This window comes from Pungitius pungitius, chromosome 4, assembly GCF_949316345.1.
Source record: "Pungitius pungitius chromosome 4, fPunPun2.1, whole genome shotgun sequence".
NCBI classification, from domain to species: Eukaryota; Metazoa; Chordata; class Actinopteri; order Perciformes; family Gasterosteidae; genus Pungitius; species Pungitius pungitius.
Window position 1 is genome coordinate 14,462,832 of NC_084903.1, and position 25,648 is coordinate 14,488,479.

General features: G+C 41.2%; 2 protein-coding genes across 3 annotated transcripts; one reads left to right on the top strand and one right to left on the bottom strand.

Moving 5' to 3' along the window:
- The first annotated feature begins 774 nt into the window (after positions 1-774).
- mthfsd (methenyltetrahydrofolate synthetase domain containing) lies at positions 775-7,782 on the top strand. Of its 2 annotated transcripts, none has more exons than XM_037490444.2 (8): positions 775-1,222; positions 1,576-1,679; positions 2,308-2,421; positions 2,888-3,001; positions 3,134-3,224; positions 3,605-3,717; positions 4,557-4,682; positions 5,829-7,782. In XM_037490444.2, the coding sequence occupies exons 1-8, from the start codon at positions 1,177-1,179 to the stop codon at positions 6,549-6,551; spliced, it is 1,431 nt and encodes a 476-aa protein (XP_037346341.2). In that variant the 5' UTR covers positions 775-1,176; the 3' UTR covers positions 6,552-7,782. The 2 variants fall into 2 exon arrangements, with proteins under 2 accessions (XP_037346341.2, XP_037346331.1); XM_037490434.2 differs by lacking the exon at positions 2,308-2,421 and adding an exon at positions 2,475-2,588 and having other exon boundaries at positions 788-1,222.
- A 2,649-nt stretch (positions 7,783-10,431) lies between these two features.
- On the bottom strand, positions 10,432-12,932 carry foxf1 (forkhead box F1). The gene is made up of 2 exons (XM_037456712.2): positions 11,640-12,932; positions 10,432-10,609 (listed from the first exon to the last, which is right to left on the bottom strand). The coding sequence occupies exons 1-2, from the start codon at positions 12,616-12,618 to the stop codon at positions 10,446-10,448; spliced, it is 1,143 nt and encodes a 380-aa protein (XP_037312609.1). The 5' UTR covers positions 12,619-12,932; the 3' UTR covers positions 10,432-10,445.
- Between the last annotated feature and the right edge of the window lie 12,716 nt (positions 12,933-25,648).

The following is a 25,648-nucleotide window of genomic DNA, read 5'->3' on the forward strand; positions in this document are numbered from 1 at the left end:
ACTGGAAATCTATTATTATATAATTTATTAAGCAAAGTTATTTTCAAGTTCTATTTTTGTGTTATATACTTACAACAGGGCATTTAATTACTGAACTTTTTAATACTGCATATGTTAAGGAAATAAAATGAAATGTTAATTTCACTTAAAATGTTTATTCAATCATATAGTACAATTATGTATTAAAGTGCTAATGATACAAAGACCCTTATAAGTTCACAAGTACAACGTGTGTTCCTCTTTTGTCTGATAGCTCCTTTTGGAGAAGAGTGCTCACAGCAGAGGAGGACTTTTCCTCAATTTTCCAGAAAAATATAAAACAATTCTTCACAAGGACGTCAGGCCATTTGTAACTACCTCAAAACCTACAAACACAACCTTCCACTGGGATTGCATTGCAAGACCAAACACCACAAAGGGCTCGTATATGCTCAGGTTTTATGAAGTAATTTAAGGGAAGTAAAGCACACTGTGAAGAGATGGGATTCTTTCACAGGAGTAGATTATACACACATCACAATGCTGATTTCTGATGATTTCTACCTGTACCAACGATACCTGCCTAAAAATGCAGGTTATAGTTGACATTACGTCGTTTGGAATCATTCTCTGGAGTTCAATAACTGGGCAGAACGGCACTGGCTGAGAGGTTTGATGCAACACATCGTATTTTAGATGACGGTGCTAGCTAACGGTGTTAGCTGGCGGACTGAACACGTGTTTTCGGGCACAGGGGAGGGCGCTGCGCTTCTGAGAGCAAGCCGCTGGTCGGAAAGGTGAGCTGCGGTCACGAGCCAACGTTAGCTGCTCACACGCGGCACAGTGAACCAGAGGCTAGATCATGCGCCTGGATATGTGTTCAATGCAAGGAGAAGCTCCGATAACACCACACGCATAGACATTGTCTACCGAGCAAAATATACGTTTGCTGCTATATTAATGTTCGCATTGGTTTGCATTGATCCTCTAAACGTGGTTTAACACAGTGCGGGAAGGTTCGTCAGGCCTAAACGCCTTTGGCTTCGCCTTTGGTTTAAATTGACCATCCTGAGCTGCCGTAGTAGCGAAAACATTGTCAAGCAGCTGTTCCGTGCGTATTATGTTACAGAGCTCACGTGTGAGACTTTACTGCGTATAGTGCTGTAGCGGAAAATACTTTCTACCATCAATAACACTATGGAGCCTGTCATACAAGTGGAGCCCGTCATAATAGTAAATCCTGGTAGGTAAAATAATATTGATGTTTGTTTTGACGCTAGAAATGAATGTCGATGCATGCTAATGTTTAGCATTTTTAAATGTTTGGCTAGCTACTTCGTCTAGCTTCACTTGTAGTTTGTTTAAAAAAAAAAACGGTTCCGTTGTTGAATGTACAGCGGTACATTTACATTACCAGTAGCACAATGCAGCATATTATTGAAGTACATCCGAAAAAATGAGATTTTGATGTTTTTGGTATATCGCTGTGAATGAATGTCGACGCATGCTAACATGTAGCAGTTGTCACCGTGTGGCTAATTTTAGCAAACCGTCACTGTAAGCCTGTTATTAAAGCTCGTACGGTTTTCTCTACAGGAGCGACGAAATGGGACATTCGTCAGAAAGTTTGGGACTACATCGAAGATAATAATCTGGCCAATTTTCCCAGGCCTGTTCACAACAGAATCCCAAATTTCAAGGTACCTTAAAACATTTTAATTGAGCAATGTTTGCAGTGCACGGAAAAAAACAGTGTTGGTTTTTAACTAGTTGTGAACCAAATCAACGTTGATACACTGAACTAATGAATCAAATATGCAGTGGTATTACAGTCGACATTGTTGCGAAGGATTTCACCTGGTTATCTATTCAATAATGCATTTTATTCGTACAGGGTGGTGTGCTCACTGTGACTTGTTAACTCTGTTTTGCATGGGGGCCACGCGTACTCGGGACATTATGTAGTAAGTAATAAAACTGATAAACACACCGCTTTAATATAAGATGACCTGGAAACCACACTTGGAGTCGTAATATTTTCTATTGCATTAACATATATGTTAAGATACAGAACACACACAAATATATAATTTTATTTATTTTTTAAATAAAAAAATGTTTTCTTAAAACAGTGTTAATAAATGCCGCCATAACGTGTTCCATATGTTGGATGATAAATAAGCATATAAATATTTGCAAAAACCTGCATCAAATAAAAATATCACCATGAGGTATGTGGTTTTTGCAGCTGCCTTTTAACTGCGTTTAAATAAATGTCTGTTTTGTCTTTTTAATTTTTTTAAATAATTTTTACTGTGTACTGGCCAGGGTGCAAATCAAGCATGCAACAGGCTTGTAGGCCTGCAGGAGTTCAAGTCCAGCCAGACAATCAAAGTAAACCCAGACAGACCTCAGCAGCAGGCGCGCTTTGTCACTCTGGAAGTAAGTTAATGCTGAAGAACACTTGTCATTCCTTGTGCTCTCCTCTCAACCAGGGGGCTTTCACAGCCTGTACCAAGGTGTCTGAGCTGCAGGTGTTCACCCAGGCTACTGAGGTGAAGGTGGATCCTGATAAACCCCTGGAGGGTGCCCGGCTTGCAGTGCTACAGGTAGCACTTTACTGTGGAAACGCACATAAAGAACCAAAGTGTCTCAGAATGTATTACAAAAAATGTCTCTGTCCTTTTTATATATCTAATTTTCAACTTGATCTACAAGGAGTGGTACATTCTGTTAGACTCCCTAACGTGCTAAATAAGATTAAGTGCTACATACCTTTATTCAGTTATTGAAGTGACGGTTCATCACTTCACATCGATTCTTTGCATTCCCTGTTTTGGAATATTTGTTATTTTTACTTAACTGTATATGTATCTGATGCATAATTTATTTGATAAATCTTTCACAGGCGCAGAAAACTCTATTGGTCCCCACTCCTCGTCTTCGTACCGGCCTTTTCAATAACATCACACCTCCCCAGGGGGCCACCAAAGAACAGCTACGCATATGTTCCTCCTCACAGGTTTCAACAAGTTGATTTGACATACTTTTGTTAATATTCTCACGCAGAATATCATTGGGATTTATGAACACGTAAGTGCTAACCTATTGCTAATATATCTTCTTTTACTGTTGTCTGAACCTCTTCCATCAGGGTGTGAGAGACTTCAGTGTGCCTTTTGACCTGGATGCGAAGGTGAAGGTAGACCTGGTAGTGGTTGGCTCTGTGGCGGTGTCAGAGAAAGGTGACCAACGACCCACCGCTTCACAATAACCAATTCATTCATTAGAGTTCATGCAAATTTGCCTCAATAACAAGATGGTTATTCATTTATTGATATCTAACAGAGGTTTAAACGCTTGCTCGCCCATAAACGGTCAACACAAGTGTTGCCAATTTTTAAATAACATGCATATTGCAACAAAAAAGTACTAATGACTTGTAAGACTACAGGCAACTAAGTCGGTAGTATTGTATTCCATCCTACACTCGTGCAATGCACAATGAATAAGAAAAGCTGTATTTGTGGAGTCACACAGATCTGTATACTAGTGAGTGCCCCTTCGATTTCTTCATAGCACTGTTTAAAACCTACGCTTTACAAGAGGTTCTCCTGTTCTGCAGGCTTGCGGATTGGGAAAGGAGAGGGCTTCGCTGACCTGGAGTATGCCATGATGGCCTGCATGGGAGCTGTGAATGAGTCTACCGTGGTGGTTACTATTGTCCATGACTGCCAGGTTAGTTCACTACTGTTCTGAGCACATGCTGTCACGCCTTCTTGTCTATATCCTTTCAAGTAAAGGTGAACTGATTTGATTTATTAAATGATAATCAACTTTCTATATCCACAACATAGTATATGTTTGGCATTCTAGTGTGTAATGGGAATTATAATAGAAATCCAGCTTTCTGATTGAGAGTGAGTCACGGCGGGTGCATTATTCAGCGATTTGCTGTTCACATTGACCCGAGCGTTCCATATCACTGCGCACTCAAAGACGGGATAGGTTTTGAGCTACTGTTAGTTCTCAATTGAGCTTTTAGCTCGGTGGCGATCGCCGGGGGAAAAAACGGAAATCACACACAGGATCGTTTTGAGGCAATGCGCGCTTTCGCAAACTGACAATTAAGGTGGAGCTCATGATCGATGTGAATGAATGAGATGGTGCGGGACCCAATGCCGTTTACATGGACGTACGGGGACTGTTTTGTGCTGAGCGGCAGCTATTTACTTAGTATTTATAATTTCATTGCTAACCGTATTATAAAAGCAATAAGGTACCAGAGGCTGTATCTTTTATCTTCAATAATGTAACCGTTCCGTGGATGCTGGCGCTGTAAACTGTAAGAAAAAAAAAAGTACAGCCTCTCGTACCATATTGCTTAAATGTGTCACACAAATTCCAAACGTTTAAATCTGAGAGGACACAAATGTATCATAAGTTGTCACAAGCAAGTAACAGAAATATGATTTACACCAAAAATGTTCTTCTCTGTTCCTACTTAAAATGTTAAAATTGTTGATGAAATGCATAATTACTGACACGTAGTCCCTGTGGGATGTTTGTGCTTCCAGGTGGTGGATATTCCAGATGACATAATGGAAAGCCATGACCTGACTGTGGACTACATCCTCACACCCACCAGAATTATCAAAACAGATTGCCAGTTCCCCAAACCACAAGGAATCTTCTGGAATAAGGTGCATTAAAATGACTGTCTTTGCTCTGTCTATTGCTACTTCTAGTCCACAATACAAACAAATACACTGGTAGGGCAAATTCCATTTTAGTTATTGGCATCAACCAAAATATAATAAAACATTTTATCCATTTAAGATACGATAATCCTTTTCGTCCAGCACGTGGGAAATTTACAGTATTGTAGTTAATGTGCCAACAAGAGACATAGTAAAAAAAGAAAAGTGACTCAAAACTGGCCTAATTAAAAAACAACTCATTAGTGAGTCTGTAATATTTAATCCTAAAATGGAACAAATCTATGAGTTGTATGAATGAAATGAGAAACGGTTTGAGGCAAGGGTCATCAGACTGAGGAAACAACCATTTAACACACATAACGTGGTGGTTCTACATTAGAAAACCTGTGTTGCATTTCATTGCAATGTTGCCCTCTAGAGGACATTAAGTAGCACCACATCTCATCAGAAGAATCACCTTTTCATTGCATATGCATTTAATTTAGCTACTCTAATAAGTTATTTTCCATTCATTCCTTTATTTGCAGTTCACTTTTTAAATCTATAATATTACTTGTTAGTTTTTTACTAACTTACCGAATATGTCGGACCCTGAAAGTGGTTCCTCCACCAGATCATTTATCGTTAATTAGACACGATGGAGGCATTATTCTCAACCTGTCGATATTTTATGTGTGTCCCCTGTGCTCCTTAAGACATGCATGTAAGTAAACAGGACCCAGTGACCTCATTGGCAGGAAGGCCATGTTTGATCATCAAAGGCGCCCCTGCCCAGCGAGATGGTGTCCGCTGGGGCAGGGGAACGACAGGTCAAACAGGCCAGTCTAAAAACAATAGTCCTGTATTTCCTTTACATGACAGGTCTGTATCAAAGGCTGCCAAGACACTTTGCAGCCCCAACAAATCTAGACGGTAGCCTTTTATTTTTAACTGCTTGGGAAATGACACGGCCTTCTGCTATATAGATTATTGCAATGGCATGGGCTGTAAACAGGATAGAATAATTCCATTACATATTTCAGCTTTTGCTTTATTAATCAAATTGAGTCTGTGGGTATGGTGCCTGCGTGTGTGCGTGACACACTCGTCTTACAGCCTTACTGAAACTAACAAGTTGTGTTTCTTCAGCTGAACAGTGAAAAGCTGGAGAAGATCCCCATCCTGAAGAAGTTGCTTGCTCTGGAGGAACAGGCTGGAAAGGATGTTACACTTGGGGTGGCACCCGTTGCTGCAGAATCTGGTCTGCAGACCGGTCAACCAAAAAGGCAGACCAGGCGGAGGCCAAGGCAGAACATACAGCAGGATGATAAGGGCGAGTCCAAGCAGGAGAACACAGGAGAGCCAGAAAAGCGAGTCAGACAACGCCCGGCTAGAGTGAGGAAGGATAGCAGAGGAGATGGTGGGGGAGGTTATGAGAGAGGAAAGGGAAAAAGAGGAGATAACCTGAAGGAAAAGAGCCCCGAGGAGGGGGGAGGTGAAGTCCCGTCTCAACGTAAGCTCCCTCTGAGTGTGACCACGGTTTACCTGGGGGGAATCCCTGCTGGGCTGCGTGTCAGTGAGCTGAAAGCTGCCCTGAGAGAGAGGGAGGCTGCCCCACTGAGGCTCACCTGGCAGGGCGCTCAACACAGGGCCTTCCTGGACTACAGCGACCCCCAGGCAGCAGAGCAGGCCCTGGAGGCCCTGCAGGATCTCAGCCTGAATGGTCACAGTCTGCAGGCTGAGCTGGCCAAGAGCCAGCGTGGAGGGAAGAGGTCCGGACAGTCCAATCGGAGGCCGAGACCGTCAACGCCTCCGAAATCCAACCCGGTGACCGCAGATGAGAGTGACACCAATGAAAATGCTGAGCAGTAATAGCAATAAGCAATACTGAGCCCAGAAGTATTAATTGTGGAGCTGCGTAAAAATGCCTTAAGAAGAAATACATTTTTTTTGTTTTTGTTTTTATATTTCGGGATTTATTACAACGGTTATTTGAACTGTAAGATATCTAAATTGACGGCTAAGACTAATGGGCTTGAAAGATTTGCGTAGAATATGCGATAGTTGAATCAAAAAGCATTTCACCAAAAAGGTATTTTTTTAAAGAATATACCATTTCCCAATACTTAACCACATACCTATGTGCCTTGTTTATTCACGCAGCACCGTCAGTGTGTCCCAAGAACCTTCGGTTTTTGAGGGTACTTTTTTTAAATAGTTGACATGTAGTAGACATGGACAAGTTATTTCCTTTTAAAGCTGTACGTACATTGTCTATTTGTTAAAATAGATGTGTAGAGTAGATTGTAAAGTGTTAAAATACATTTAATTTCCACAACCTGTCATCAAAGGTGCCTCCGTCAGGAGCGTCTTGTTTTTGAACTTGTTAATCTAAAAGCCATTAGGTCAAAGGTGACCTGCTTAGTTATTGTTGCACATAGTGCAACCATGTTTTCATTTAAACAGTTTAAAGCATCCCGATGGTTCATGAGGCCGGACGCTCGACAATGAATTTAAAAAGAAAAACCTTGTTTAACATCTAGATATCGTTTAAAGCCACAGTGGAGTTGATTATTTAAAAAATACTTTTTTTCAACAAATCAATTAAACAATTTGCATATTGATATGCGGTTCTGGTTAGAACACTGCAAACGGTGTAACTTGGTTGAAAATGTGCGTAATTCATCCTTTAAAACGGCTCCGGGTTTAGGTCCAAACGTCTACTTGATTGTTTGCATCTACTTCCCAGTTCAAATATACAGACAATGAACCGCTAAACTGATTTTATTTGAAAATAACACGCGGCTGTCCGTGTAGCCTCGTTGGAGCTATGCTTTTTGATTTCGACTTGCCGTTTCTACCGGCTTATGTTTTTTTTTCAGAATATTTGGGGAATGGAAATTGTAAATTTAAGCAGTGTTAATTGTATCTTTTGTTGACAGAAATGACACATTCATGGCTTCCTGTGTGGTTTTGCCAGTTTGAGTATGAAGCCAGGGCTCGTGTAACAGTTGAGAGATGCTACGATGTCGGCTGAACTGTTCTAGTGTTAATGCATCCGTTTGTAACCTGTTAACATTTTCCATTGAAGCATTTGACTGTACTGGCTAAGTGTCTTTTTTTTGTCTGATATACTTAAGTGGCGTTAAGCCTTCATAGTTCTGCAGCATTTAAGAAATAGGCTCTGATTGTCCTTTTTGCAGACTGAGAAAAACCCTGAACTCCTTCATTGTTGTATTCCAGGTGTCACAAAGTTACCCCTCAAACTCCAATGATACAGGTTGTGCTGAGGAGGCAGTAATTAGATGTCGAAAGCTAAACTTATCACGTAATATTTTACACCATCGAGCTCACACAAACCCAAATAGAAATGAATTTCAGTAATGTAGAGCAAACTTTGGATTATGCATTTACTTAATGTTTTCTTGAGTAAAATATAACCACAGGTGAGAATGAATTTGATTGTTTTGATCAATAGCGCTGTTGCAGAGCACCGGTTTAACTTAAAATGAAATACTGAAAGTCAGTCAGTCCTCCGGGCTCTGGTGCCCTGTTCAGAACGTGGTGGTTCTGTGTCTGACCTGGTAGCTGCTCACACTGGTGTCAGAGGAGCGGACGCTTTTCCCTGAGGTCAAGAGCACACAGCATGTCTGTCTGACCAGAGCAGGCCTCAGGCTTTTTACGGAGCTGTCGTCCAGGCCTGCTGGGGGAACAGCTGTGGAGCTCCGTTTCACTCCCTCTGCTCCGCCTGGGCACTGAACCCCGGCAAATGTCATCGGTTTGTCAATGCGCTGTTAAACCCCCTACGCGCTCCATGGCGCTGCTCATGTTGGGGTTCAGTCCGTGGTCATGGAGGATTTTGTAAGTAACTCAACTATTGAAAATCAAAATGCTTACAGAAGCTCTGATGTATGTAAACAGCATTAATTAATTAAAGTAAAATGAATAAAACCTCTCACATTGCAATTCTGTTGCTTGACTGACTGACAGCCCTATGGTTGCTCACTAAAAATACATCCAGGCCGCCATTTTTGTTTTCTACTTTTCAAGCACCTGTTATTTCCAACTCCACAAACTCCCCTGAAGCTAAAATAATGAAATATTCTTAAAAGAGAAACACGTAAAATCCAATTGAATAGAAAATACCTTGCAGTTAGTAAAACTGACAATTTTAAGTTTTGCAACTGCAATAACCAACAAATAAGGAGGCTAATGGAGAACGTTTTGGCTCATGTTCCTCATGGAATTTTTACATTACCATTTTATATTTCCTGGTGTGATAAGGCACTTGTATGTTCAGTTCTTATTCCTGTGTGTCCTATACATTTTTAGTTATGTAATATTTAAAAGGTTTTTATGCTAAAAGATAGAGCTTTCACTTAAAGCCCCATTACCATGTTTTTGATGTTATGCAGATTTTCAAAGGTTAGTGCAGCATAATCATCGTTTGAGCAAAATGTTTTTACAGGAAAACAACTATCCGACCATGTAGCTACTGCAGATCTCGTTCTTTGGTGGGAGAGAACATGATCCTTGATCCTATTTCTAATCTATAATCATTCAGTTATTGTTTTGTGTAACATTGGATATCGGCTTTCATTAACAGGACTGCTTTGATGTCACTCTGGCCTCAGTCGTGAACTTTACATTTGTAGAATTCTGCAGTACTGTATTATGAACCTTGTAAGCTCATGCTTTCATTTTTAGGCTTCAAAGATTAGATTAGAGCCACTTGAATGCAGATTTATTTTCGATCTGTTGAGGCCTAAAAATGAAATGGTCATTATTTATAAAGAATGTGATGCTTCAAGGTACAACTTGCTTCACTTTTTGAACATTTCGGTTTGATTGTGTAGAAGTGATGACCAGTTTGAGATTTTTTTTTTGTGGATTTAGGCTTGAACAGCCCAACAGATATATTTTATTTCTTACAAAGGATTTGTTGTAATATAGCCCTCATTGGACCCTTGCTAATGTCCCTAACAGTATACACAGTGCTGAAAATAAGTATACATATCTCTAACACAAACAACATAACAGTGCATACAATATATCCTCAATTTTCATTTTAAAATCTCAAGCGTTCTGACAAATATTGCCAATAAAGAATATACCTCCTTGGCTGATTCGCCTGAAATTAAAATATGTAGGCCTACAGAATAAATAAAAAAGATGCGCTTAGGTTATTCAAAAAGTGCTCTCATCGTTTTGACACAATATATATGGACAAGTTTTATGTGAAGTCCATAATTGCCCCTTAAAATTCAACGTTGAAAGTCCAAGAAAAGAAAAAAGAGCCTCCGTCTAATTTGTCAGAGATAAAAGAAGTAAAAACGTCAGACAGAAAATGGACGTGTGCATTTGTACAATGGCCTACTTTAACAAGAAAATACACATTAAGAAAGGTGTGAAGTGGTAGTCATCCGCTCTGCAGGACTAAGTACCAAACAGCAGCAGGGTTTCATACACCGAGTCTTTACCCCGCTGGTCGATCGTGATGGCATGAAAAGTTTTTTTTTGTTTTTAATATTATTATATATTATTATTACGTCGTTGCTTGGTGAGTGGCCGGTCTCCGCGGTGTGAAACGGAAAAGTAGTCCGGTCTACATGAAGCAGGGCCGTGCCTTTATGTCCCTCAGTGGTTAAGTATACGTCTGTTGTCGTTTCACCCCGCTGCGTGGCTCAAGTCTCCGACACCGTCCTCCGGTCCGCGGGGAGTCCGTGGGGTGTCCGGGGGTGGGGGGGGGGGGGGGGGGGGGGTGTATCACATGACGCATGGCTTGATGTCCTGGTAGGAGACCTGTTGGTGGTGGTAGTACGCGCTGCTGCTCGGGGAGTGCATCGTTGAAGACGTCATCGCGTTGAACGAGAAGACGAACTCCTTTCGGTCACACATGCTCGGAGACTGGGAATGGTACCGAGGAATACCTATGAAATGTAAAAAATACCAATTAAAATCGATAGTATGCAATATATACATGCATATACATATATATATATATATCGTCATAACTTGGTCGAATTAGACTTCGACAAACTCTGACAACGTTGTTTGATGGTTTAATATCCGAGAAATTATAGAATGATTAAACAAGATAGATATTTTAGTATTTAGTTGTTGGTCTGTTTATTTGTCAATTGCCCAGGGTATGCCTATCTTCTAAGAATATAAATATTATTTAATTAATAATTATTATTATAACAGATGTGGTATAAATAGCTATGTAAAATTAAAGGGGGGTCTAACACTCGTGTTATATATCTTTTTTAAAGGAAATTCCAATATAAAATACTTCCTCGAATACGAAACATTATGAATATAACAAATTGTATTTTGCGTTGAAGACATTTATAAAGCATCACTTAGTTTCCCTAGCTTTTCATGCCCGGCCCACATTCCCCACAGACTAGAAGTCCATTAAGCAAGCGAGATTAAGATTGTCAAAAGGGGAGGCAGGTCTCAGGGCTAATTGTCAGTGACCGTTTCGCACGCCAATCCCGCAGGAGTCGGGAGCGGGGCAGGGCAGGGCGGCCCGCGCCTGACCGCGCGTCATTGTCTTGCCCGGAGATTAGCACGCATCTGTACCAATTCTCCAGGATGTCTTTTTTTCCCAGGAATTATTTGTAATACTGTCATATGTTTTGATTCTGCCCTTTACAATTTACACATCAGTGGTACGAAATACGCGGTTTCCTTTAGTTTTATCAACTCCTTTAATAAGATTGAGTGGAATTCTTCTTCCGTTTTATACAACATGAGATAAGCCCAAGCCGCAGTTTATATAAAATAGGCTTTTAGGCCCACGATATAAGAAGTCTATACAAATATGTGATACTGGACTGGGACATATAAAAACCTCAGATGAAATGCTTTAGCATTTGTAGATTTTTCCTATGATTTGTTTCAAACTAATCGTTGCAGTTAAGTAGATTAATAGATCATGCACATGCAGCCTACCTTGTAAATCTGTAGAATTGTGCCCGTTCTGGTGCAGGTAGGATTGGTCTAGTGAATGCGTGGGCAAGCTGGGCTGCAGCGAGTTGGCCCCCGGGTTACAAGGAGACAGCGGCTGCTGCTTTATGTAGGAGGCCCCGTTATTCAGCGAGCCCGAGGGGGCCGGAGCCCACGCCGAGGCTGAGCTCGAGTAGACTGGGTGAGGCTCCATGACTCCCCCGCTTGTCAGCAGAGGGGAGGCAGAATTGTCGTGGTGGGGATAATCACTCCCGTTGGATCCTGTGCAATTGCCCATGTAGGAATGTCCCCCGTTGGTCGACAAGTGTGACATGGTGTGCCCGGAGAGACCCATCCCGTCCATGTTACCTGCCAAGTGTCCATTCATCATCCCCAGCCCGCTGTCCAGAGACAAGCCGTTGGGCGGACAGGAGAGGCCCCCGCCGCTCCCCTGGAAGTTGTAGGACTCGGGGATGTGGTTGAAACCAAGGCCGTTCATCATGCTGTACATGGGCTTCAGCGCCTGGCATTTGCGCCTAAAGCCCCTGGGTCTCCTTCTGAAGGAGCCTTCCTCGAACATAAACTCACTGGCCGGGTCGATAGTCCAGTAGTGTCCCTTCCCCGGCCGGCCGAGGCCCTTGGGCAGCTTGATGAAGCACTCGTTCAACGACAAGTTATGACGCACCGAGTTCTTCCATCCCTGGTAGGAGCCCCTGAAGAACGGGAAGCGGCTCTGCAGGAATTGGTATATCTCACTGAGCGTCAGGCGCTTGGTTGGAGAGCTCTGGATGGCCATGACTATTAAAGCAATGTATGAATAAGGGGGTTTCTCTGGTCTGCGGATCCCGGCGTTTGTCTTTTTGGTTTTGGTCGTGGAGGAGGCGGTTTCCATCGCAGCCGTGTGTCCGTGCGGCTTCTCCGGGGCAGACATCGGGCTGCTCTGTCCAGGAGTCTGCGCTGAGGGCTGCTGGACCTCTGCCGTCATTAGTTCAATTTTGTCTTCGAAATGGGAAATTAAAAAATTGTTGCTTTCCACCTATCCGGCTAGAAACACTAGAAGGTCGGACACTTAGTCGCTAACATAAAGAGCCAAGGGGGAAAAAAAAGGTAACCGAACCGACTTAACGAACGAGCCAGACGTTCTTCTTAACTCGGACTTCTTCCTTTTGATTGAGTCCCGCAGTGGTGTGAAGCCGTGCCGCCTTGTACGCAGCGTCTGATATGGGACCCGGAGAAGGAGAAGCAGAACAGGAGCCGCTTTCCACTTCAGTTGGTGTGTTGTCGTGCGTCCGAGGAGCTGACTTTTTACTTATCTGTTGCCATCAGCGCATTGGAAGCTGGATGTCTTGGCCATCCTAATGCTAGAGACCCGCCCAGTTCCCTCCTACTCCAGTGGTGGGCTGTAAGCATGCACATCTGTGTGCGTTCACTTTTCAGGGAAATGTGTTTTTTTCCTAACTTTACAATGAAATGGGAAATATACTTTATCCCATAGATGCTAATAAGCTATACGCACTTGAATGTAATACATCCACATTTTTCATTATATTATATTACCATATTCTGATATGGCATTTTGATGCAGATTTCTCGTTTTTTTATTTCATATTTTATTTAAATAACATTTTTTTTTCATTTACAATGCAGACTATTGATGTAAACTGACTTTAACAAACCAACCGTGCAAACGGCATCTCTCAAATGAAGGTCCCGTGCTAGAAGCACCAGCACGGCAAAGAGCTCCTTTGGCATTAAATTCATGAAAGATTTTTAAAAACATTTTTAATGAATGAAACGTATTTCGCAGAGAACAGGCCCCTCTAATTCAAAGCCACCCTCTTTATTTTTGTAAAAGATAGACAGGAACATGGCCAGGATGTTTATACAGCAAAATGTAAACATTTTCCCTGGCATTCTTTAAATATAAAATCAAGCAAAAGCCCCGTTAGATCAGCTAATACTCATTCTGATGCGATATGTCCGTCTGTTCGGGACGGCCTTCGGTGATGTTGGACGTTTTTGCACATGAATATTGTTTGTATAATGCAGTCATAATATTTACGCAGGGACCCAGGAGGAGTGAGGTGGAAGCTCTGCCGAGCTGTGAGCACAGAAACTCGGACGGGGGCTTGAGATGAACTCCTGCAGGCACGCGAACGATCGAACGATCCAGGAATGAAGGTATTGGGTTTACAATTCTGAGTTAGAAAATTAGCAGCAGGCCGTCTTAATTGAGGGTCAATGGGTGTTTGGTTCGGTTGTATTTGACATGTTATCCCGTAGAATAATAAGGAAAACGAAGTCCAAATGTGCCTTGTGGATTTTGCTTCAACTGCATTGTAGTTCAATCAGAATCAGAGTCGCAGCTGTTTGTTTATTTGTTGTTTTCCCGAAGTTCAGACGCATCATTTTAGTTCGTTTTACTGCCGTCTGCGCAGCTGCGAGCGAGAGAAACTCAGAGACGACCACTCCATAACCTACAACTGTTGACAGTAAAATGCTTATTGTTCCCTGGAGATCTGGATCGCGGCAGCTTCTCCATGGGCTCGGTTAGTCAGCATGTTGCGCTTCTCCGTGACTGTTTCTGTCGATGCTTGTGATGACCGCTGCTTGCGACACAATGGAAACTTACACCGGATGAAATGTGTGTTGCCCTGCGTGTTAAAATCAGACTATGTTTGGAGCGTGTGATGCCGGTGCAGGTCACAAGTAGCTCTGTTAATAAAATGTCTCTGGAAAATGATTTTAGATTGGTAGCATGTTTAATATCGATTCTATTTCATGAAATATATTTAAAATAATTGTCGATGTATAACTGACATATCAAATATTATATTTATGTTTACCGGATATTGCCGGTCCCTCTTGTTTCGGTCAAGAAAACAATTCATTGTTAAATGTTCACCCCAAAGGGGACAGGCGGTGCCCTGTTGGTTTTTGCTGTGGCAGAGAAGGCTTAAACGTATGGAGAAATGAATGTAAGTATTGTTTTAACCGATGCCTGCTCGGCTGGAGTGAGGGCCACACATTTATCAGGGTATAGACCACCCAGCGCGCACCAGCGGCAGGCGCGCTCCCGTCCCCTCTCTCTCTCTGCCCACTGCATTTAATTACCGCCGATGACTTCATTCCATTAAGGAATTGTTTTCCCTCGCACGCTCATTCGCCCCATGGCATGTTGCTCTGTCTTTGTTGTCCACAGGCCTACATACATATATGTCCAACCTGCGTGTTCATCCAAAGCCTGTATCCGTGGCTGTTTACCCTCAGTGTGGAGTTGTGACGCGCTACTCCCCCACACTGCTTTCACCAATAAAAATATACACAATGTGTTATTTTTCTTATCACCTAAGATGCCTTGGGAGTTGATCTGTGGATCTACCCGAAATTGCAATTATAATCTACATAGAGCAATGTGTATAATGTCATATCCAGCATTTCAGAATATATATTTCTTAGTCTTACTGTATTTTACAAGGGAAAAGTTGCTGTTGCAGCGTCAGTGGACCATTATGTTCATCATCATGACGCAGGAGTCGCGAGGTCAGCGCTTCCCTGTTGCTCCATCGCACACCAAGTCGTGCACTTTTCCATGACGTCCCGTCATGAAATATTTGACAGCGCTGCATCCTCAGGAATGCTTGGCCACTTAGGTGGAGGTACACCGCAGTGTGCACAGTCCTGGCAGGCTTTACAGACCATCTTACCGTTATGTGGTGCACTCAAACACATTTTGGTACGTATGTAATATGTCATTTAGGCCTTTTCTCACGTACACCCGAATGTTATGAGTTCGTTGAGCTTTATCTTGCATTAATAATTGATCATTAGAATCTTGACATCCCAGTGAACATTTTTTGGTTGAAAAGACGTTGAATAAACGTCTATGCCCGACGTTGAAAAGACGTTGCAAAATGGTTTAAAAGTGAAAGTTGTTTCAACGCCTATTCGTAGACGTTGAAAATACGTCTATATTTAGACCGCATATCAACGTGATTTTTAATACGGTAAAATGTCCTCTACTTTGTGCTATAGCATTATTTTATAGGTGTAAAAAGAAATGACGTCCACATTTGTGCGTTTACCACCGATATTAAAAATCACGTTGAAAACGGGTCTAAACATAGACGTCTTTTCAACGTATACGAATAGACGTTGAAACAACTTTCACTTTTAAACCAATTTTCAACGTCTTTTCAACGTCGGGTCATAGACGTCTTTTAAACGTCTTTTCAACGGATAAATTGCTCGCTGGAAAAGTACAAATTACACACAATCAGCTGTTGACAGTTGTCAATCATGTCAACAGCCCTTAACAAGGACAACACAATTTGATTAATTTGTATTTATTCATATCAATATAACACTAAACACTTTTCCTATACAGAACAGAATACAAAAATAAATTATATTTTGTGAAAATAAACTATGAAATTAAGTGAAGCAACAACATGAACCAGTTAGTTTAGAATTTTGTGTTTGTAAACCATTTTTCTGAATCATTGGAACTTCATTTTCAGATTCTGTAACAAGATCTGGTTCTGAGTCACTTGAATCCGGATCGTATACCTGAAATCAGCTCCGTCTCCCTCATCGTCACTCAATGATTCAGAATGCGCAAAACACCCCTCAGTTACAGATTCCTCTAGTCAATAAGTTAATTCAATTCATTTTATTTTGTTCAACCCAAAATGAAAAATAATCCTGAGGGAGCTTTACAGTCTGTAAACATGTAGCATCCTGTCCCGAAACCATCACATCGGCACAGATAAAACTCCCTTCAACTGGACAACACTTAAGGGTGAACAGTGGAGAACTAGGTGTGTACAGAAAGAACAACTTAAAGATGTACAGTACGTTCAATTCCTACGACAGAAATTATTCAAATATTCAGAGTAGTACACCAGGTGTAAGGCAGGACAACTGCAGGGACAAACTCCATCAGATGTAACCTCCATCCACAGGAACCTGTGAGGAGGGAAGAACAAAGACTTTAGGGAAAAGGAAAAGTGTGTAATTTGGGTTTATAATGACAGTAATAAAAAAGTTTAATAATGATAACAGCAGCAGGTGTTTGAGAACCCTTATTTATAGATTGTTTACTTATGACATTATAAACAATTTATGGCATTTCTGGAGTAACATTTCCAGGTATATTACACAGTACCATACTTTACAATGTTGCTTTAAGCATGCAGTAACTTGGCTAGCTTGTTTACAGGCCACAACTTGTTGAATTCACTTGCAATCTGTTTCGGCCGCGTTGCTTTAAAAACGTGTATTTTCTACATGAAATGGGAACGGCAATAATATGATATGGGTTCAGCAACAACCTAACACATAAGCAACACCAAACACACGGAAAATACTCTATGATGTTTACTTTTGGTCCAGTTCATGTTGAACGCTAGCATGCTCCGAGCTAGCATGCTAACTAGCAAACGATCAGCGCTAACGCTAACTAGCTTACCAAAATAACAGTCTTTCCCGTATCGAGTGGGCAGCACAAGTAAAATAACTGGTTATAGTTCCAGGTGCTTCATTCAACACTCACGTACTTACAGAGTATTGGGGCCGGTAGCCGTGGTTGTATCAGCCCGTTCACGTCGCTCTGCTCCCGGACACACTTCACCTCGCGCTGCACCCGGTGCAAGCGTCTAAGAACTTGCGCATGCGCGTTACAGATGTGATCAGAGTTACGTGTTTACAACTAATGTTTGAAACGGCCCGCATTATTTTGTCCTTAAAGCATATTGTTACGCCTCCTCTCCCGAGCCGGGGTGGAGGCGTAACAGACTCACACTCTGTATTTCCATATTCATGACGTTTTAAGAAAAATCTTAAATGCGTTGAAATCACGTCTTTGCGTAGACCAAATTTCGCCGACCAGTTCATTCATTATTATGATAATCTTAATGATATTATCGTCTCTCTTTCAACCTTACGTTACAACATGACACATACTCGAGAAATTTACCCGTTTCTAGCACGTTGAGGTTTCTCGCACTTTTTCGCCGGTTGAAAAGAAGTTGAAATGAGGTCTTAGACGTTCAGACCTCATTTCAACCCGATTTCAACCATATTTCAACGTTGAAATAACGTCTTGTGCTCACTGGGATCAGTCAGTTCTCCGAGACACGACACCACATGTGAGCAAGTCAGGCCATAACGTCCAAACGTCCACATGTTTGCTCTTTCATACCAAATATAGGCAAACATTGGCGGGTTATGTATTCACCAGCTGCAGCGGTCACTAGTGTCATTTGATTTGGCCTCAAAGAAACATGTTCAGCTGTTCGGTCAAGAGTGATCCAGGTAATTTACAAGGGTCGAACTTGTAAATTAAATGTTATTTCTAAAGCATCTTAGGAAAATGAGTCAGTTACTGTCCTCGCAAGGCCGCAGCGGGTCACCAAGAGGCCGCCGGGACTCAGCGATCGATCTCAGCGATCGATCAACTGGCCTTAAATTCCTCCAACTTGAACTTAAATCGGGTGTTGATAAGATTTTTACAGCTTAATTCAATCAGAGCTAACCATTTTCCAATTTATTGTTTAACCTCTTTGCATGCAATTGATGTTATGTGTTAAAACAATTGACTTGAACTGATCCAATTTGACGACAAAAAAGTGAACACATTTTATATTATAATAAATAATAATTTCAAATAAATTAAAAATGAAAAAATACATGCATCCATAATCCCGTGAAGGTAAACAGCAGATTTGACAAGTTACTGTTTAATCAGAGGGCCTGCCGATGGTGTGATGTCACAATTGGATTCTCTGATAATAACATTTTATTGTGTTTCATTTTATCGTTATGCCAAACTAATAACAATCAATACAACAATTATTCTTCTTTATCTACATAAACAACTGTTATATTTACATTTGTTGCACATTTACAGTAAAGAACGTTTCTGTGTTTTTATCTGACAATTTTAAGATGCGTCCTAATTGTTTTTCCGGCTCTTCCTCTCTGCGGTGTCACCTGTAAGCCACTAAGTATTGTCACTTTAATGGAAAACAGTGTAATGTCGAGGTGCGTACCCCCTCATCACTTTCCCTGCACTGTAGGTGGCCGTGTATATTTTCGTTCCAATGGTGTTTATGTGAACGAGAAAGGACGGGATTGCTAGCAGACCGCTGATTGCGCGCATTGGCCTCGTGGATCTGAGGTGTATTTGATGGGCAACACCCTCTCCGGTAATCAGCTGCACTCGATTACTTTTCAATTCCGTCGGCGAGATACACTTTCATTGGGCTGTTAAGTGCGCGTGTGTGAAGGTGCAAAGAAAGGTTATCCCATGGCACAGAATATACATGAGGTGGATTCAAATTTCAATGCCTGTATTACTTTTCACAACAATTTTACGTCTCTTGGAGCCCATTCAAATGAAATATAATTTACAAATCTTTTAGCCCTGCCGTAGTGTCCTTGAGCATCACACTGATTCGACATCAGCTCTATAGGCCCAACGGGATCAGTTCTTATACCAACCCATACGTCACATGGAAAGCGTCACCGTTCTTTCTCCGCTCTACCAAAGTGATGAGGGAATGACATAATTCATATTTTAACCTTATTCACAATGTCACGTGTTACACAGAGGTATACGCCCACCTGTTTTCCTTCAGCTACACACCTGCAGCATCGGCTATACAACTACCAATTGCAAGCTATAATTGATAATTGAGAGTTATCGGTTATGTTTCGACATCGCGGACCTTTAATGGAATTGTTTCGAAAATGAATTGAAGTATTAGGTATTTAATTTATAAGATGTACAAACCTCAAATATGTACTGCAAAGATAGTAAAAATGATAAATGAATGCATTAAGCTTTAGTTCATATTTATTTTGATGCTTTTACTTTTTTATTATGGAACAATAGAAACAAAGTATGCTATTTTTTATTTTGTTTAAAGAGCTTGACATATACGCGTTAATTCACTTCGTTTTACCGCAATAGTCCTCAGTGTCAAATTAAAGATAGCCCACTCACATAATCAGATTGTCATTTTCTTATTTCACAAGTTTGTTTCATGTCAAATGAATAAAATTCTCTCTGGTTTATTTTGTAATCATAGGCAGCGCCACATAATTTGACAAGGAGGAGAGCAGTGGGGAGGGTTTGGCAGGTCAAGGGGTTTTCCAAGCTGTCCAAATGTGGTAAACATAGCCATTTTGAATATACCTTTTTTAAGCAAATTCGTATTTCAGCAGTTGTTATTTGCTGTGTGAAATATGGCAAATCAAACAAAGCATTGAGAAAAAATTAAAAAATGGGTTTGACTAAAAGTTCAAGACATGAAGAAAAAAGTTATGCTTGGTTTAGATTGTGATGGACTGCTGCGTTCATCCCCAATTTACTCAGCAAATGATTTCAGAACAGTACACGTTTTATAATGGATTGGCTTTTTTTTCAGGATATTGTTGATTGATAAAAATTGTCAGGGAACAATTGATAAAATCCAACTATATCTCCATCATTGTCACTGTTGTTTGCAGAATTAATTATATTGGCACCAAATCTTTATGACTAATTATTACATTTGTTTTGTTTTTTCTTGGTTTCAATGTTTTAGATTTTAAAATATGTTTAATGAGGAATGTGCATACGTTAAAGAGTGGAGATTTTAATATGATAGATCATATTGAATATAAATTGAATATGTAACAAGGACACTTTTGGATTGTCAATCATGGCTGACCAATATTTTAAGATATAACTTTCCATAATTTATTTTTCTTCTATATTTTAGAATTCACTGATAACACAAGTGTCAAGTAAATCTCTGCTTTAAAAAATTTGAGTTCAAATTTTAGCTACACTTTGGACGGATATTTCGTAAAATTACCTTTTTTCTTGATTGCCTTCTGTGTAGCTATTGCTCAACCAAAAACGATATTGAATAAAAAAATGTGCATCGCTATATCGAAAAATACATTAATATGTGTCATTAGACCACTTCATCATGCAGTCTTTCTTTCTTTCTTTCTAGGAAGATTCATTGCCACACAGTGAGTGGGAGTCAGTTTGGTGCCCCGCCCTGCACCCCCCCCCCCCCCCCTTCCAGGGCCGGTCCAACATGGTCTGTCTGATGCAGGGAGAGACATCAATAATAAGAGCTGAAGCAGAAACCACAGTGGAGAACACTAAGGAGAGAGGGAGGGCGGACTCTGCTGCAGGTTAGCATACTTTGATACGGCCTCGATGGCAGTTTGATGGGTGCACATGGGACGACATGGGTTTATACTTATGTGTTTACATGCACGTTGACATAATATCCATGGTGTTTACGCACAGCCCACTTATGCTTTTTCTTCTTTACTCTGAAGGGGGATTTTCTTGTGGCAAGCTGCTTCGGAAAAAGCAATTAAGAATTCCCAAACAGTACACCACAATGGTAGATATCATTTGTGCAATGTGTGTTCTATGTCCCTAGCAGTTTTTGTCTGGAATGGCTTGGCTATTTTTAATCTGTGCACAACCAAACCCACCTACAGACAAACCGCAAATTGAATGAAGGGGAGGGGGATGCGTGGGCATGGTAATTGCCTATTGTGGAGCTGAAACGTCTCTGTTCTGTCATAAACAGCTCTGGTAGTTCACAACTTGATACCCCGCGCTCCAGTCGGTCTGAAACGAGGGCATATCCTCATCGCATGTGGGAACCCGGAGCCGGGCCGTGGTTGGAATCAGTCAGGAATGCTCTGGGATGGTAACTGGATTCGGTCGTAATGCCCGGCTCTCCACAGTGGAACACTAGGGTGGGAAAAAGGCCGAGAGCATTTCCTGAGTGGAGGGGGGTCCAAGTGAAGCGTCACATGCATGGGCATCATGTGACGGTGATGCTGCCAGGTTTCAGCCCATGATCCCAAGTGAAGAGAGCAGTACAGCTGTGGGAGAGCTGTGGTGGGTGCTGTGGGCAGTGCCAGGGAACGGGGAGCTTGACCAGTGGACCGAGTAGAGAGGAATATATTCTATAACGCAATCGTTATCTGTTCATTTCACAACATTTAAATGTGCTGCTTAGTTCTCTGTGTTATTCTTTCTTCCATTTAAACTGTGATTATGTTTAAGTTGAGCTCCTCACAACATATCATGAATAACACAAATGTAAAACTAAAAGCTGAATCAATCAATTATGAAGAAGAAATGTTCTATTATATCCCGACAATAACAAGAAATGTTAACAGAGTCTATAATACAAGTCTTAGGTACACTACACATGTTTTTCTTTAAAAACTAGAGGATGTTTTTACAATTGAGGAACCTGAGATGAAAGTAAAGTTGGTCAGAAGTATCAGAGCACTCTCTCAGCCAATTTGCATGGACCTTAGATTGTTTAGTTTTTTAAGATTTTCAGGATTTCCCTCTTTGAATGCTTGATGGTCCAATATAAAGCTGTCTTTGTGTTTCAATCTGAGTGAGTTATGATTCTGGGAGGAAAGGATGTGTTTTTTTGCCAAATTGTACTGCAAAAAATCTACATGCTTTTGTTCTTCATAGCACATAATGTGTTCATCATGGACAATAATTCTAAAGAGACTTCAACTGAGCAATTCTATATTTTGGTGAGGGGCACTATAAAACAATTTTGCTCTGGACACAGACATGCATTGGAAGAAACACTGCCTTCATATTGTTTTGCGTCTATACTTGTTCTTTTGTGTCTCTCTTTCTTGTGTATTTGAAGGCCAAGGGGACCCCTTACACCCACCTGTCTGCACACGTGCACACCATGTATGTGTATGACTGCCTCATGTGTACACGCCGATGAAAACAACGCCTCAGCCTTTGTTTTTGTGCGCCTTTTAATGTCCGTCTATGGCTGCATGTGGTCATGCATCGGAGCATATGAGAATATTGCTGACTAGATATTTGTGTGTGTGTGTGTGTCCAGAGCTGGCAGCCAGACGTTGCTCCCTTTGGCTTATGTAAATGTTTTGATAATCTTTGGAGGAATTTTATCCTATAGTTGTCAAAGGGATTTTTATTTCCACCTGCTACCGGCCTCTTTCCGCCGGTCTGCTCTATAACAATGGTAGTGGGAAAGCTGTGGAGTGCAAAGTGAGTGATTGATGTTGGACTGTATTTGGCCCCTTCTTCAGATTGGGGCCTGAAAGGAAGTGGCCAACCCTCCTTTCCACCCCGGCTACCACGCAATAGCGCCGGGCTCAAGAGGGCGGAGTGCTGATCAGGATTTTCTTTTACACACCCTTTTAACAAAGTTTGAATATGCCCAAGAGCCAGCAGCAGCTTGTCGACAAGGTTTCATGACTTGTAATCAATTTGCATCGAGAAGAAGTACATTTACGTTCCACGAGTGAACAATGTCTCATTCAGGCCGTCTTTTTCTATTGTTTTCTCTGGGGTAAAAAGAGATACAGGCTCCTCACGGCTGCATTCTTTCCGTTTCGCCGAAGCTCAGCCTGGCAGAGACGCTAATCTATCACCCAAATTGTCAGTGCGTCTTTCTCCCTATTTCTAACTGTGTTTCTCTTTCTGCTTCCTCCAGGCTGAAGTGGGCAGGCGTGCGGCTTTGGCCGCAGGAAGCTGTGAATTCTTTGGAGAATGGAAGACGTCTTACGGGGAGACATACTGGCCTCCGCCCACTCACCATCCCAAAATGACACCTGACCCCTTCATGTGTTTACATCAGACCATGGAAGTGAGAAATTTGATGAGTCACTCTGGCTGAGTGTTTACACTCCGGAGTCACGCAAGGAAGGAAATCAGCCACGGTCTGCTAAAAGTGGGGAGGTGAGAGAGAATAGCTGCAGTCCCCCTTGGCTGCAGTGATTTACCTCTCAGAGCAGAATTTATTTCACGTCATCTCTGCTGCGAAGATCTCAGACCAAACACAAAACAGCAACTTTCTCAGCGCGGAGGAGTGTGGAGGTGAATGCAAGTGGAGGTATTCACTGACCAAAGGTGTGTTTCAGTTTGCAAAACTATAAAAGTAATATTCATTAGCAAAGAAAAATTAAGTCTTTAGTCCCAGTTACTTTCTAACAAAATATGTGTCACATCCTAGAATAACTGTAAAAATATTATATATATATATTTTTTTACAATTAACACTTGAAATGATGAAGTCACTTGCATGATGACAATACATGTTCGCCGTGTACTTTTTTCAGCATTATTTCCTCAGCTAAGACGGAATTTAATTATTCACTAGATAAAAAATGAAAATCACCAGGTTTCCCCAAATAGCAACTATGTTCAACTATATAAACACATACCGTAGAAATATTTAACATATTCTTAATATTTAAAAGATGTCATATCTGACACTATGAATTCTACAGGAAAATCCCATTAATCCAAATTCTATGGTGATCCTTTTTAGTATGTCAGGATGTAAAAAGTGAGTCTAGTGAGATCTGTGTTGAAATAAACGATTTCATGAAAAATACCCAATTGCCTTTAAGTTTGTAGAAATTGTTAAAAGGCCATTTTCAGCATCTTCATGTTACACCATACGGTTTATACTGACAACAGCTGATGTAGGTCACTATTCACTTCATGCCATCAAGAATACAGGATCATAATGTACATTAACTCCTTGTGTTGTCATTGCCGTATGAACCACTCTGGACACGTATTGCTTTATTCTGCAGAGGACTTTACATTCAATGTGAACTGTAAAGCGTGTTTACTGTTTACTGTCGTCCTCCACACCGAGAGACGTTACACTTCAACTTGCACTACTGTTGTTTTCAAGAGACAGCTGTGGTTACTGCAGTTGTGTTCTCTAAATAAAAAGAACACATCATTTCTTTGCACCATTACATTGGTGCAAATAATTTCATTGCCGACTGTAGCGAGTGTCTTGTTACACACCCGCATACACACCGCCACAATGAGAGAGTCAGCAGCTCTTGTTATGTCCGATCTCTCCTGAATTGTTAGTCCTGCCAGAGGCTTTGATTGATAGCTATGTTTATCACCATATTATTAAGTAATCAGGCTCACCACAGCTGGGCCTGAAGCTCCTTAATTCAAGCCTAAAGCACACGGCTTGGTGCTTATTAAAGTTTTTGCGAAATGGATGATTTTTGTGAATAAAGAAAAAAGAATATACTGTATATACAGTGTATATTCTAGAAAATGTATTACCGGCTTTTCACGGTCAGAAAGATAACGTTCAAAAACCCGAATCTTTCATCAGACTGTTTTACTTTACGGTTGAACCTGATAACGAACATTACGGTACAGTACATCACATCTGTATATAACATGAGTGGTTGAATCAGTCTATGTTCTGTGTATCAGCCGAGGTTCTTTCTCGCTTCGTTAATAGAGCCTGCAGCAGCCTGCGTTTGTGTATTCCCGAGGTAAACACAGTCATGGCAAAGTAGACATGCTGCTGAGTGTGTCCCGACTGGAGACAGAGAGCACTGTGGCACTGTAGTGACGGAGACACCGGCAGCTCTCCAGAGCCAGGGCTAATGTGATGAATGGCCATTGGGTAATGGGCCATGTATTAGGGCAAAATAGCGCTTTTAAAAGCTCGAGCTGGAGCCGTTCATATGGGCAATTTGATTCAGGAATCAATCAGGTAGCAGATGTTTCATGTTGGATCAGTCAACTCTGTCTTGCTCTCTCTTTCAACCAAATGAAAGAAGAATTGCTTGAATGACTGCGCGTTGCCGTTAAATGAAAGCGTAAATTTACGCAGTCTAAAACGTCACTGGGCTTTAAAAACGTTGATCCTGAATCAAAATGACGGACGCAATCACATGCTGGCGGTGAAGGAACTCTCATTGGACTGTGTGTCCTTGAACAAACCGCCTCTGTGTCAATCAGGAGGATATCGTACTTGAGGAACTGCAGCGCTTCTTTCTAGCCATTATGGAAATTATTGGACTACAGATGGACCTCTTGGAACAAAAATTCCTTTTTTTTCTTTAACAGGATATTCAGATTCAACATTTATCCTCAAAGTAAAAAACAATGTGCACCAATTTTCAAATACTGTATTACTAAAAAGGCTTGG

What these genes read in the sequence shown, in the direction of transcription:
- mthfsd (XM_037490444.2), top strand. Translation starts at nt 1,177, where the DNA reads ATGGAGCCTGTCATACAAGTGGAGCCCGTCATAATAGTAAATCCTG. An exon ending in CTATTGTCCATGACTGCCAG is followed by an intron (nt 3,718 to 4,556) that starts GTTAGTTCACTA and finishes TTGTGCTTCCAG; the next exon opens with GTGGTGGATATTCCAGATGA. An exon ending in AAGGAATCTTCTGGAATAAG is followed by an intron (nt 4,683 to 5,828) that starts GTGCATTAAAAT and finishes GTGTTTCTTCAG; the next exon opens with CTGAACAGTGAAAAGCTGGA.
- foxf1 (XM_037456712.2), bottom strand. Translation starts at nt 12,618, where the DNA reads ATGACGGCAGAGGTCCAGCAGCCCTCAGCGCAGACTCCTGGACAGAGC. An exon ending in CAATTCTACAGATTTACAAG is followed by an intron (nt 10,610 to 11,639) that starts GTAGGCTGCATG and finishes TACATTTCATAG; the next exon opens with GTATTCCTCGGTACCATTCC.